The sequence below is a fragment of the Microcaecilia unicolor genome, chromosome 9 (assembly GCF_901765095.1).
Source record: "Microcaecilia unicolor chromosome 9, aMicUni1.1, whole genome shotgun sequence".
Classification (NCBI taxonomy): Eukaryota; Metazoa; Chordata; class Amphibia; order Gymnophiona; family Siphonopidae; genus Microcaecilia; species Microcaecilia unicolor.
Window position 1 is genome coordinate 131,056,172 of NC_044039.1, and position 14,798 is coordinate 131,070,969.

A 14,798-nucleotide genomic window follows, 5' to 3' on the forward strand; every position below is an offset into this window, starting at 1 on the left:
TCATGAAATTAAAAGCACACAATTCTTTAGGACTGCCAAAAGTAGGGGAAAATACTATTTTGTAAGTGTTATACTTAGCCAAACCTTAATAGATTCTCAGGTGAATGTGTAAATGCCAGCTATATGATAGGGGATTTGTTCAGCGTATGAACACAACCACATAGAATCAGAGAATAAACCACACACAAACACACATGTATATATATGACTCTGGGCAATAGCATTATATGAAGAAATATTCCAATAAACTAATTATTAGGAAAACAGGTGAACATAATAGCCATACTGAGTCAACCAATGGTCAATTTAACCCAGTAACCTGCTTCCAGCAGTGGCCAATTCAGATCCCAGGTACCTGACAGAATCACAAATAGAAGCAACATTCATGCTACTGATCCCAGGGACAAGTAGTGGCTTTCCCCATGTCTCTCAATAGCAGTCTATGGATGTTTCCTCCAGGAACTTGTTCAAACCTTTTTTAAATCCAGATACACTAACCACTGATACCGCATCCTCTGGCAATGAGTTTCAGAGCTTAACTATTCATTGAGTGAAAAAAATATTTCCTTGTGTTCGTTTTAAAAGTAGTACCATGTAACTTCCTTGACTGTCCCCTAGTCATTGTACTTTCTGAAAGAGTAAAAAATCAATTTATGTTTACCCATTCTACTAAGAATGTTGTAGACCTCTATCATATCTCCAACTCAGCCATCTCTTTTCCAAGCTGAAGAACCCTAACCATCTTAAGCCTTTCCTCATATGAGAGGAATTCCATCCCCTTAATCAATCATTTTGGTTGTCCTTCTTTGAACCTTTTCCAATTCTGCTACATCTTTAAGATACAGCAACCAAAACGGCACACAATACTCAAGGTGTGGTTGCACCATGGAGCAATACAAAGACATTACAGTATTTTTGGTCTTATTTATCATCCTTTTCTAATAATTCCTAAAAGCCTGTCTGCTTTTTGGCCACCAATACACACTGGGCAGATTTCAGTGTATTTTCTATGATGACACCTAAATCTTTTTCTTGGGCATTGACTCCTAAGGTGGATCTTAGCATCAAGTAACTATATTTGGATTATTCTGCGCAATGCGCATCACTTTGCATTTGTCCACATTAAATTTCAGTTTTACTGTTGCAGGCATCTAAATTCAACCTCGATACCTTTAAAGGTTAAACATATACATTGGTTGAGTGGCAGGATGCCGACAGAAGTGGTCAAAGGAATCTAGTCTAATGAAGGTACAATAAGCAGCAGGGTATTCCCAGGGTTTAGTATTAAGACCAGTTCTTTTCAACATTTTTATTAGAAACATGAGGGATATATATACTTATATCGATATGATGCAAAATCTGTAACAGCAAACGGGATTTAGAAAAACAAAACAAAACACCTGAAAATATTGTTAGAGGTTTGGAAAATAAGCTTCTTTGCTAATGTGCAAAATCATGCATTTCAGATGCAGAAATCCATTAATCTAAGCACAGAAAAAAGTTAAAAGATCTAGGAGTAATTATTTTATATGACTGAGGTGGACAGTTAATATAATAAAGCAGATAGGAAAACCAACAGTATATTCAGATGCTGTTCGTGATCATGTAGTATAGAATTATACTGTACCAGCACTGGTTATTACAGGACGGAATTATATCAAATGTACTTTATTGTTAAGTTTATCAATTGCATATAGTTTGTAACCCACCTTTAAATCCTCAGGGTAAAGTTGCTTTGTCAGTTGGCGTACATTTTGTAAAATGATATCTACTGCCTTTTCCATAGCAGGACCTTTGGTGTGAATAAACTTCCAGAACACTTGCGATTGTGTGCTATTCTGCAGCAATTCAAAAAGGCATTGAAAACCCATCTATCCATCTATTTCTACAAGATGTGTCTCACTATATTTGTTAGATTTTATTGTGATGGTTTTATGTTGGGTTTTTATGTATTTTTTTTATGTAAACCACTTAGGAGTATGCAGGTTATAAATAAATACAAAAATAAATAAAATGGAATATAAATTCCAAATTAGATATATTTGGTTGCTTAAACAGAGGTATGATCAGCTGGAAAAAGTAGATATTGATGTTGTATAGGTCACTACTGAAAGACCCTCACCCTTTTTACAGGGAGGCCAAAACATAAGGAAACTGGAAAGGATGGAATTGGTACAGAGAAAGGCTACATCATGGCTGCAACACAAACTCTACAGAGAGAAACATAAGCTATTCAAAATATACTTGTCATAAGGAAGAATGGAAAAAGGGGAATAAAACAGACACATTTAAATATTTGGCAGGCTTCAGTAAAAGTACAGGAAAGTGAAATTTTCCACAAATCAGGAAATTCAAAAACAAGGGGTCATGATACAGATGGAAAGAGGAAACAATATTTCTTTATCGGGAGCAGATGCCTGGAACAATCTACCAGTAGAGCTAGTAGCAACCAACTATGACAATTTAAACATGCATGGGACAGAGTGCAGTGATAACAGTAGGAGGAAGGAGACAAGTAGAAGAAATGAGACTGATTTCAATATGCTGGAGGAAATTGCTAGACCATCACATTCATAGAATCCACAGTAACAAAACAAAGCAAAAACACAACACACACAACCTTTAAGACACTTTCTCTGGTAAACTCCCCCCCCCCCCCAAAACAAAACAATGAAAAATGGTCCTATGTTCCTTACTTAAGAGCAGTCAAAACTCCAAAGGTCAATTCGAAAGTGTGCCCTTTTTTTCACTGGTACCAAGTTATGTTGAGGTTGATTCAGTTTTCCATATTCAGTACGCAACTTCAGTTCAAGAGTGAAATACAGAACTGGTCAGTCTTACAGGACAATATTCCTTTATCCAGCACATATTTCTTGGCCAGACTACTTTAGGACTGACATGTTGTGCTTTCAAAGTCGAATGGGATAAACTTCTTCCCCATTTTCAAAGTTTACTTTGTGCATGCCCATTTGTGGAACGTTTGTAAACAAAGAGTAGGGGGGAATTGGACTATTGAGAAGTGAAGGGGGGGGAGGGGGAGGGAAGGGGGATAATGGGGGATAAATAGCAATGTAAAGCTGAGAGTAAAAGGTATATTATAAGTTGTACTTTGTTATTGAGTCGGAGGCTCTATGTTGTACTTGAGATGTTATTTCAATAAAATCTATAAATTTAAACAATTCTTGTTGACAATGATTGACCACATGAAAATACTTAACTGGAAGTGGTTAAAAACATAAGCGATTACTACTTCTAATACAAAAGGATAAACAAGGTTTCCAATTTAATAAACTTTAAAGAAAGAATTATCTGTTTTGCAATCTTAAGTTACTAATGTTCAAAATTTCAAAATTTACAGCTGTATGAGGTTATCAGTAATCAAATTAAGGTAGAATTACAGTCATTTATTCTTACATGAAATTGAAAGAAATTCCAAGTTATTACAGAATTTGTTCAAAGATGTAAAAAGGAACAGGTACTGATTTATTATTCCAAATGATATGTGCAAAAGGAAGTATTTTTCCCCAGTGTTCATAAAATTTTAAATGTAATGGTTAACCAAGGGGCCCTTTTACAAAGGCGTGCTGAAAAATGGCCTGCGGTACTGTAGACGCGTGTTTTGGGTGCGCGCACAATCATTTTTCAGCGCACCTGTAAAAAATACCTTTTTTAAATTTTTGCCAAAACTGAACGTGCAGCAAAATGAAAATTGCCGCGTGTCCATTTTGGGTCTGAGACCTTACCGCCAGCCATTGACCTAGTGGTAAAGTCTCATGCAGTAATCGGGCGGTAATGACCTGCGCAGTCTGAAAATAAAAATTATTTTTCAGATGCACATATTGGACGCTTGCCAAAAATGAAATTACCGCAAGAGCCACGCAGTAGCCGGGCTGTAACTCCATTTTGGTGTGCGCAGACGCTTACGCGGCTTAGTAAAAGGGTCCCCAAGTTTTCTCAGGCCAAGAAATGAGACAAAAGAAGCCAGCTATGATGGTGGTCCTCTCTATATCTCCCAGCATTAATGTTTACCACAGCATATAACATGGAGTAATTAAAACACCATGTGATAGATCATGTTAAAATAACTTCTTTGACCAGGGTATTTTAAAATTTGTTTTACAGTTTTCCTCAGAACCAGAGAAGCGGGTGGAAAATTTTCCATTTCTAAAATTCTATTAACAGTGAATGGATACCAATGTAATATTAGCCAAGCTTTGCAATCTCAAGCTTTGAATCTGTTTCAGTATAATGCTTAAATCATACTTATTGATTTTCTTCTCCTTAATCAAAATATTCAAGTTGAACCATTAGCGACTTGAAAAAAAACTGAGAATCCATGTGAGAGAATAATATAAATAATATAGTGGTGGTTAATTTTTAAACTAAATAAATAAGATAAATACCATGCCAATTCAGACTACAAATCTATTTAGGGCATCAGGAAAAATATCAAATAAAGGGCCCCTTTTACTGTGCTAGTGATTCCCTGCATGGCAAATGCGATGCAGCCCATTTAATTTGAATGGGCTTTGTCAAATTTGCTGCACTGGAATTGCTGGTGCACTTTAGTAAAAGGGGCCCAAAGTTTTCCAAGAAAATTTTTTATGCTAAATTCTATGCAAGTGCGAAAAACAAATCTGCATGGGAAAATTTTTCAATCTGAAATTTCTCAAAACCCCCCACATCTCTGCTTAGTCATCATGACATGCCTCTGGTTATTTTTCATTCCTCTTGCATTTTAATCATGTTGCCTGAATTCACACATGGCTTCCCCTTCACCCTCTTGCTATTTCATTCAGTATTACTCTGGTCATATTTTTTCATGTGGCGAGAAGTCATCATGAGAATGAAATTGAGCTTATTTCTCATCAGTTTTAGTCTATGCTTCTTTCCTATTTTACTTAACTTTCTTCTCTTTGAAACTTTTGTATACAGCCTTGCCTCTTCCTGTACTGATGGTCATAAGACACTGGTAAAACACTTGGGGCCCCTTTTACCAAGCTGCGGTAAAAGGGGGCCGGCACTGGTGTTGGTAAAAGGGAAGTCTCACTTTCCTACAAGAAATGGCAAGTAAAGCACTTGCCACGTGGCCATTTTGGGGGGGGTGGGGGGAGCCCTTACCACCATCCACTGAGGTGGCGGTAAGGGCTCTTGCGTTAACCCGGTGGTAACTAGGCAGTGCGTGGCACTGCCCGATTACAGCTGGATACACTCCGGCGCTACAAACATTTTTGTAGCGCCAGAAATGATGGCACGCTAGGGGTGGTACTTCCTGTATAGCAAACGGTAAGCCTGCGCTGGGCTTACCGCCGCTTAGTAAAAGGAGCCCTTGATGCTTCACTGAAGTCCAGCCTCAGCAATGACAGTTAACTTTCACATTGTAGGGAAATGGGAAGTTAAACATCAAAACCAACTTCAAGTTCCCTTTATTTTACTTTCTTATTTTGAAGCCCTAAAAGTACAAATGCAAACTTTATTAGACCCACATAACTAAATGAAGGCTGTCATTTTTAAGCAGGCATGCTGTCCTGGGAAACATACTTGAAACACTCCGGTGCAGTAAATTAATGCTTTACTTTCCCATCTCCTTCCTCACATCAGTATACTGAATCAGATAAAATGCTATACAACTGTACTTTGTTCTCACTCTCTAATTCCTCTCTCACAGTTTAACACATTTGACTTGCTTCTGCTACATGCTCATCTTGTGACAGTATAAATCAATACCTATTACAGCCCTTGACTTTGGGAACGTAATAGAGCTATTATATATCCCCATTAGAAGGGGGTCTTTTACTAAGGAACACTCATGTTTTTAGCACGTGCCTATATGTTAGAGACGACCACCATAGGAATACATTGGCATCTCTAATGTTTAGTGAGTGCTAAAAATGTAAGTGCGCCTTAGTAAAAGACCCTCTTAGTGTTTTGCTGTGGATGTTCGTGAGCACTGCTTTAAGGTGCGAGCAAATTTCTGCTACAACCCACTTCTGAAAGATTACATGAAACTGTAAAACAGCCCCTGTTGGGAATGAAGTAGATGTAGACAAGATGTGTTATTGGTTAAAATAGCCTTATCTTTACCTCATTTGCAAACAATTCAAATTTTACTGCAGTGCACATAGTCATCATTAAAACGAAGTTTAACATAAAAAAATTAGACTTGCAAAAAGAAAATGCTTTCTATTTACTGTATTAGTTCTGAAATTACCTTATTAAAGGCCATCATTGTAAGTGCTTTAATTCAAATTTTCCTATTTGTCATCAGAATTATACAGAGATTTTTATTGTCAAGATATAACAAAGTAAAACTGCTTTCTTGTAAGTAAATTGGAAAATCAGATGACAATTTCTACTTGCTGCGCAATGCTCCAAGAATCCTAATGGTGTGATCCGACAATATTCATTGTAAGATTAGAAAACCCTTCACTATTATCAAAGCTAGCTTACAAAAATCCTCCAAGCAAAAGACAATTTCTTAAACCGCAAGCTGGGTGGCTGAACAAACTTGCACATATACACACACAAAGATACCTACCTCAACAAGGACTGACTTAAACAGAACCTTGTAAGAGTAAACTATAAATGGATCTTGTAATCAAGGAAATGGTTGGATTTTTGTATAGCATAAGCTGTCAACAACTAAAACAGACCCATTTAAGAATGTAACGGATCATCAGAAACACACCATTTCTGAACCAGGTTCATCAGGTTTTAATACTTTTTTCAGAGAGTTCTAAACATTTTTTGTTTATTATGTTTTTAATTTCTTTTCTGACGAAGAGTTCTCTGAATCTGTGTCTTCATAATCTGCTCTGGTCCTTTTCAGTCCCCCAAGATTTCGGTGACTCACAGTGTCCGTCAGGTGCAAATCTGTAATATCATCTTTTGTACTTGAGTCATAAGCATTAGAGTCCATATCGGACAAACAGCTGTCTTTATGCAGGGTCCCACTTGTCTGTTCCAGGTTGATCACATCTGCATTTAAATGAAACTGTGAACCAGTGACTGTTTCCTCATTTCCAAAACTCTGTCCGTTGTTGCTGAGATATGAAAAGCAGGGGAGTATATGGCCATTATTGTGACCTGCACAGGGGGTCTCAAGACCCCTCTCTTCAGTTTCATCAGTCTGGGTTTTGGCACAATTATCTGATCCACTACTAGATGTGACAGGACAGAAGGACTCCTTTGGGATTATGATGGAGTGCAGGATTGGTATTAGTTGACATCTCTGGATGTTCTTTTGCTCTACAAGGGCAGTACTTTGACTGCATTGTTCATCTGTACGGTTGCTCATACTTTTGCAGACAGCTTTGCCATTAAGCTTTTTAGTTTCAAAAGAATGGTCCATGGAGCCAATACTGGTGTCTTGAGAACAGTTTTCTGGATCTTCTAACCCACGCCGATTGTCAAATTCATGTCCTAGACCTTGGCTATTACTAGTGTTTTCTTTCAAAGTACAATGTTTAAAAAATTCTTTTCCATGACCTTCAGGAGGAAGATCTTTAGTATCATGAGATGCTAACAAACACAAACTACTTGCATCCTCCCTGACTGAAGAAGGGGTAGCACTGTTCCTTCCACTAGTCCCTGGTATTCCTTCCTCATTAACTCCATCTCCATGTGAAGGTTCTCCATCTTTACTAGCGGAATAAGATATATAAGAACACTGAAGCCATTTGTAAGCTTTGTAGATCTTCCTCTCTACTGACTCAATGTTTGGGCATGGAACAGCCTTTTCTTTGGGAACCTTTACATCTATAGGTCTCATCTCAGGTGAAGAAGCCGGAGATGATGAAAGATCATCCACTTTTATCTGGGGATAATCGTAGATGTCTTCACCTATATAAGTATTTTCATTTTCTGACTTCATGCCAGTCTTCTGTTCATTCTGCAGCTTTTGTCGACATCTCAAGGCATTACGCTGACGTGTTGATGTTCGTCGTTCATTTAATTCTTCCTCATCCTCACTACTGCTACTGCTAGTGCAACTACTAGATACGTTTTCTTCAGGACTAGGTGATCTGGGCCTTGGGAAAAGGTCTGTCTCCACCTCTGTTTCACAAGCATTATCATCAGAATCATACTCATTAGAAAGTGCCAGCAAACGTTTATCTTGGTATCTTCTGAGGGAAGATAACCTCTGCTGACGTGATGACACATCTTTTCTGGTAGGCAGAGATTCAGTTGACCCTGGGGTCCCTAAATTATATGCAGCCTCATCAGACTCTTCTGCTAATTGTGGAGGGGACTGTGGCAGAGAGGCAGAAGATTCTGAGTCACTAAAACCTGAGCGCTCACTTACACCGTGAAGCTGTAAAATGGTGCTATCGCTATCTGAGTCAGAGCTCCACCCCTCTATCTCCCGGCGTACCAGTGAGTCAAAGAAAGCCATCATTCTTGGATCTTCTTGCACAGACTGGTTGGCATAATCGTGGGATAGGCCACTGCCACTGTTAAGCACAAGACTGATGTACTCTTCGTGCGTATACAAACAACGTGAATCATCTTCTATTCTACCATCCAGATCTCCAGAGCAGTCAGGCTGCTTGTAAGGACTCCATATCTAAAAAGAAATAACACATTAAAAAACATTATTATTTATCTACCACTGAATTATCCATTATGGTTGAGATTTAACAAATAGTACACAAAATGTAAGCATGCTGTCCTTATTTAACAATATCAAAATATATCAGTTTTATACAAACATTCTTTTAATAGAATATCTCCATTTATCAAGTTATGAATGCTTTTCAGCATGAACATACCTAATCGAGTTCTCCATTATCTAAACATTGCAGATACCTACATCATTTCTCCATGCCTGCAGTATTCTGCTTTTATACAATGTGTTGTGTACTTACTCCTGATAAGACAGCATTAAACTTTATCAGTGAATCTACTTGTTTCCAAGGAAACGAGGATCATTGTCATGATGTGGACTGGCATGTCATCCTTTAGCACATTTAAATCACATCAACAAGTCTGATGCTGAATGAATGCATATAACAAAAGGGCCCTTTGTAGGGAAAAAAATGCTGCAGAATCTCAGGAGCTCCTCTATTGCTAGGTCCTATTTCTCTTCTCCCTCTGTTTTTGTATTTAAGCACACCTAAGTAAATTTCCCACATAGTTTGTGAGAAAGATTTTAGGAAACCAGTTTGTGAAACTATTGCCTAGAGTTCACATTGTCAGTACAGGTTTGTTTGGAAATATTTATTGCACTTGCTATGCTACGAGTAAAGCAGTAAATAAGGAGTGCAAATATAAATATGATATAGAGGAAGAAGATTGGAAAAGGCTTGTTGATTAAATATATTATTACTCCAGTGCTTGCAAACCAAAAGGCCAGATAAGGGAACCTGAACAAATAAAAAGTGCAGAAGCATCGACATTTTCAAAACTTCAGGGCCTTAACCTGTGTTGTTGCCAGGGCCGTGCCTAGGGTCTCCGGCGCCCCCTGCAGTTGGCCCCGCTGGCGCGCCCCCCCCCCCTGAAACGATCGCTACACTACCCGCCCTCTTCTCCCCAGATCCTTGTCCTTTTTTTTTTGTTTGTTTAAATTTACCTCTCCGGCGCGTGGCAGTGTAGCTTTAGTGAGAAGGAGGCGGTGCTCCCCCGCCCCGACGTGTCTTCTTCCCTTCGCTCAGTGTCCCGCCTTCTTCTGACGTCATTTCTGACGTCAGAAGAAGGCGGAACCGAGCGAAGGGAAGAGACTGACATGTCGGGGCAGGGGAGCGCCGCCTCCTCACTAATGCTACGCTGCCACGCGCCGGAGAGGTAAATTTAAACAAAACAAAAAAAAAGGACAAGGATCTGGGGAGAAGAGGGCGAGGTAAGCATGGTGCGGCGGGGCGCCCCCCAGAGGATGGCGCCCTCCTGCCATGCTTACCTCGCTTACCGTGTTGGCACGGCCCTGGTTGTTACTGCACAAGTGTGGTAACTGTTACTGTGGTGGCATGACAGTTCGTGCATTAACTGCATGCTATCTTAGAGCAGGTTAAAGGGCTGGACTACACAAGGCAATGGTGAGTGCATTTGTGCTCATAAGTGTTGTGAGCAGTTTTAATGTGTGGTAAAGAAATTTTCAGGTTGCCAACTGCAGAGGACATACTAAGCACACCCCCAACAGTTACCACACAGTCTTGCACTTTCGCATTACTATTTGCTGTTAAGCATGGTAAGTATAACAACTTACTGCATTTTAGCAAAAAGGCCCCTTAAAATCTAAGAAACTAGAACTATAAATTTATCCAACCAACTGCCAGCAAAGCATAACAATCTTTGGCCCTACCTTTAGGCATCTGCCTAGGGTGGCAGAATTCAGAGGGAGCAGAGTGATGCTGGTACTGTAGGAAGCAGCACTAAACAGATGCTGTCAGCATGGTGGCAGGCCTTTGAGTAACTGCACACGCTTGAGAACTGCCGTGTCCTGCCCTCTAAGACAAGAATTTTGTCACAAGGAGTAGGACGCAGCAAGCCTTGAGTGCATGGCCTGCTGCCCCAACTGTATTTGGTTCTGAAATGTAGACCTGGGCGGAGGATGACGGGTAGAGTGGTGGTGGCAGGGAGAAAAGGAAGGGAGGAGATAGGGAAGGGAAACAGTGATGTTGGACCTGATGGGGGGGTGGGGAGGAAAGCAGAGATATTGGACACCTGGGAGAGAGTAGGGAATGGAAAAAGTAATGTTAGACTCCATGGGGAGGGTAGAAAAACGAAAGAGAAACACAGGCCACCTGGGGGGGTAGGGATAGGAAAGAGAAATACTGAACATCTGAGGAAGGGGTAGGGAAAGAGAGATGCTGGGCTACTGGAGAATACAAGACTAAAGGATTGCTTAAAATGTCTGATACTCTTGGGCCGGCCCTGCCTACAAGAGATTCACTATGTGCGTACTCTTATTATTTTAAATGCTCAAAATGTTGCTTAACACTGAAAAACATATGTAGCCCTCACATATGATTGAAGTGCATTTAAAATTCTTAACGTAAGATCTCTTATTCAAAAGGGTTTGCTGTGGAGGATGTAATTAAGGATCTACCTTTGGCCTTTTTTTGTAATCACTGACAAACATGGCTATCTGTACAGGGTGAAATCAGAGTTGTGTCCTCCTGGTTTTTAAGCTTTCTTTCAGAACAGGAAACAAAAAAAGTGGGATGGAGATATGGCATTAGAATTTAAAGGGAAAGGGAATGGGACTTGACATACCGCCTTTCTGTGTTTTTTTGCAACTACATTCAAAGCGGTTTACATAGTATATATAGGTACTTATTTGTACCTGGGGCAATGGAGGGTTAAGTGACTTGCCCAGAGTCACAAGGAGTTGCAGTGGGAATCAAACCCAGTTCCCCAGGATCAAAGTCCGCTGCACTAACTACGAGGCTACTCCTCCACACAAAGAAACTATAGGGTAGTTTAAGATCAAAATTCACCAAGTAGAAGGTGTAGAATATATGCTGTTAGGTATGGGATACAAGGTTGATGCTTATTAATTGTATATGTTCCACTGGGACGTAACATGGAGGGATGGGGAGAAGTATTAGATTTAAAGGCAGAGGTCCGCTCGCAATTGTGGTGATTTTAATGAAAGCTATAATAATTGTTTTCCTAAGAAAGAATCATTCACAAAATATTGGCACAAATATACAGCCCACACATGCCAATTAGCCTTCCCTTTTTGCTTTTCAAAGAAAGATTTCTAGCTACCCAAACCCATAGGACTGGTCCAAACTCATCTAGTGGGTTGAGTACAAGGACTGTCCCCTTTCTCAGGAATGACGGACTCTCTTTCCCCCCAGCTTCAGCTGGTTTAGAACCACAAGCCAAGACTGCGGAAGCAAGATGGTCAGGAGGATTTTCTCAGACAAGAAAATCAGAGTTCATCAGTATATAGGGTCCACAGCACAACCATAAATCTCCTCCTCTTGTGCCTGCAGCACTTGAATTATCTTGATGTTGCACAGAGTTCGGTGTGTTAGACCGCTGAAGGTTCACTAATTCCTTCTTGCAACTCCTCTGAGTACCTGTCAGGAATAGCTTCTCCAACAACAGACTCTGGATCTTTTTCTGCACTGATCAAGGATCTGCCAAACAATCCATCATGGTCAATGGTCTGGCTGCTTCTTCATCCAGGGTAGAACTGGTTCTAAGTGGTACAGATATAATGTTGCCTCCCAAGGTTGTTTCAGTTATCCATGGTGGGAAGCTCCTCAGGTCCACACAGTGAAAAAAGACAAGATGGTATTTAGTCAAGCCGTGTCCTTGATAGCTCAACCCATCTTCCACAAAGATGCAAGTCAGTATAGCTCAAAGCAAGATTTAGAGCACAACGTAGGCCTCAGGCCCACAAAGGGTAACCCAGGAAATACCCATACAGGTGTGGGATCAGTCACTTATAGGTAGTTTGGATAGGGTGACACTGTTGAAGGTATTAGGGTGAGGGAAAATAAGGGAGGATTTAGACCATCTGAAGAGGTGCTAGATCTTAAGAAAAAGAAAAAGCAATAGGAGAGGTGTTGAAGGAAAATAAGTGTTATAGAGGTTAGGAGGGAGTGGTATTTGTTAAATCATAAATGTTTAAAGCGTATTAGGGAAGAGAAAAAGGCCTACTTCTTTTTAGAAAAGATTTTCAGTCAATAATTTTGTAAGAGAATTATTTGGAGTAATGAATAAATTAGTGGAAGTATAAAGAGGACTTTAGTCTCAGGAAAGATTTTTTTGAGCGATTCATTATGCGATTGTTTCTTTCAGAAGGTTAAGTATCAATGCTCAAGGAGGTGAAAAAGATTAATTGGTTGTAGGAAGAACAGATGCTTGATTTTAATCCTGTTTCATCAAGTACAATCTATAGTGAGGAAACTTAACCCAGGACTGCTCTCCACTCCATTGGCAGTGGAGAGAGGTCTGAATGAATGAGGTCTGCTATTATTGATGGCAACGATGAATTTATCTTTATTAGAAGGAGTAGTTCCTGTTTTGTGGAAAAGATCAGCAATTAAATCAATATTGAAGGGAAAGGATAGAGATTCTAGAGACTGCTTGGCTGCCTAAACTGATGGACAAAATTGTGACGAATCAAACTGAAGACTTTCTTGAAGGCCATGATTGATTAGATTCGGTTCAGTCAGGATTCAGGAGGGAACACAGCACAGATACTTTTTTAGTAGGTGTAGAGGATTCCATTTTATGTTACTTACTAGAGGGTGTTGAGGTTTTACTATTGTTAGTGGACCTTTCTGCAGTCTTTGATTTAGTAACTCCAGGCTGGTGTTATGTTGTAGTTGAATTGGATAACTTTTTTTTTTTTTAGAAGGTCGGGTAGTATGGGTGGAGACAGGACCAGTTTCATCAAAAGGGAAAATCTATGGGATTGGGGTACCTCAAGGCTCTGTCCTTTTCACACAGTTGTTTAATATATTTTTTTAACCATTGGGAAGAGTTATTAGAGAATTAAGTTGGGAGGGCTATATCTATGTGAATGATCTTAAGTTGATTATTCCAGTGGACCATAATGTGGATAGCTTATTGCATGATATTCCCCAGGGGACTAGAAAAGATTATGATATGATTTAGAACTTATGGCCTGATGGTGAATATGGACATAGGTTACTATGGAACTTTGTAAGTCTAAGTGCTTTGAAAATATGCCTCAAAAGTACATAAGTATCTATGTTGTCTTTATAAAGATAGTGCCTTTTCCAAACTTCCCATATAGGCATCCTGCTATAAAATTGTGGCTTTAAAGAGCAATTACCAAGTATTGTAGTAGGAAGTGCCCACTGTTTATGGAATGGTTAAAAAGAACTAAGTCCACTTGGACAGGGGAATAACTTACCTTGAACTTGGAAAGGCAAGAAACAACAAAAAAAAAATTCAAAATTCAAATTCAATTAGTTCTCTAGGTTAGAAACTATTAGTGTAACAGATATAGAACACAGAATTAGAAACCTGGAAGCCTTAGTTATCCCCCTTTAAAATCTTTATCAAATTCACTGAACCTCCCAATAGTTCAACTTAGATTTTAAGAAGAAATTCCACTGGAACACTTTACCTGAATATTCAAGAATAAACTATGAGACAGACATGTCTAAGCACTCTCAAGATAAAATAATAAAACAACTACTGCATAGTGTGAGCTGCATCAGAACAAGTCCTCTAAATCAATAACATTCCACTCCTATCCTATGCTGTTGGCGTTCTAGAACATTATTGATTTAGAAGACTTGTTCTGGTGCAGCTCACACTGCGAAACATGGCCCATGTCGGCATTATTGGCAAGCATCTTCAAAGTTACTTAAGAATTAAACAAATGTTAACCAAATATTTAAAAGTACATAAGAATGAGAGATTTTAAATATGGATTTATAGTATTAGTGAAATAGCCGATGAAGAGTTTGGTGAATCACTGAGGCGAGGCCCCCGTGTGAAAAGAGTTGCCAGCTGAGGCTCTAAGCTTTGAAAATGTTGTGAGTAGAGATTTTGAGGTTTTGCTACACCATTGGGAATAAATTTGAATGTAGTGTTGGGATTAACATTTGGACACTGGAGTAATAAGCCTCTGCTAGAGTAAGAGACCATATTTAATTTTGAATTGCCAGACAGCATGGCAACTGCCATCCCTTTGTGCGCCTAATCAATCCTGTTACAGGTGAGAACCAATTTTTTTATACCACACAAGGTACTATTTATAGACTGTATTCATCAGAAATTGCCAAACATGCTAAGAAGGATATGGAATTAAAAATACAGATATTTTATTATTTACATTTAACTCAATCCTTTTCAGTGGTAGCTCA

At 39.3% G+C, this 14,798-nt stretch overlaps 1 protein-coding gene across 1 annotated transcript in view; it reads right to left on the reverse strand.

Moving 5' to 3' along the window:
• Positions 1-6,056: 6,056 nt before the first annotated feature.
• DCAF5 (DDB1 and CUL4 associated factor 5) overlaps positions 6,057-14,798 on the reverse strand; it is a 199,239-nt gene continuing 190,497 nt past the window's right edge. Inside the window, exon 9 of the mRNA XM_030214437.1 lies at positions 6,057-8,566. Within this exon, the coding sequence (XP_030070297.1) occupies positions 6,755-8,566 (1,812 nt within the window). The 3' untranslated portion in view covers positions 6,057-6,754. The remainder of the gene's footprint in view (positions 8,567-14,798) is intronic.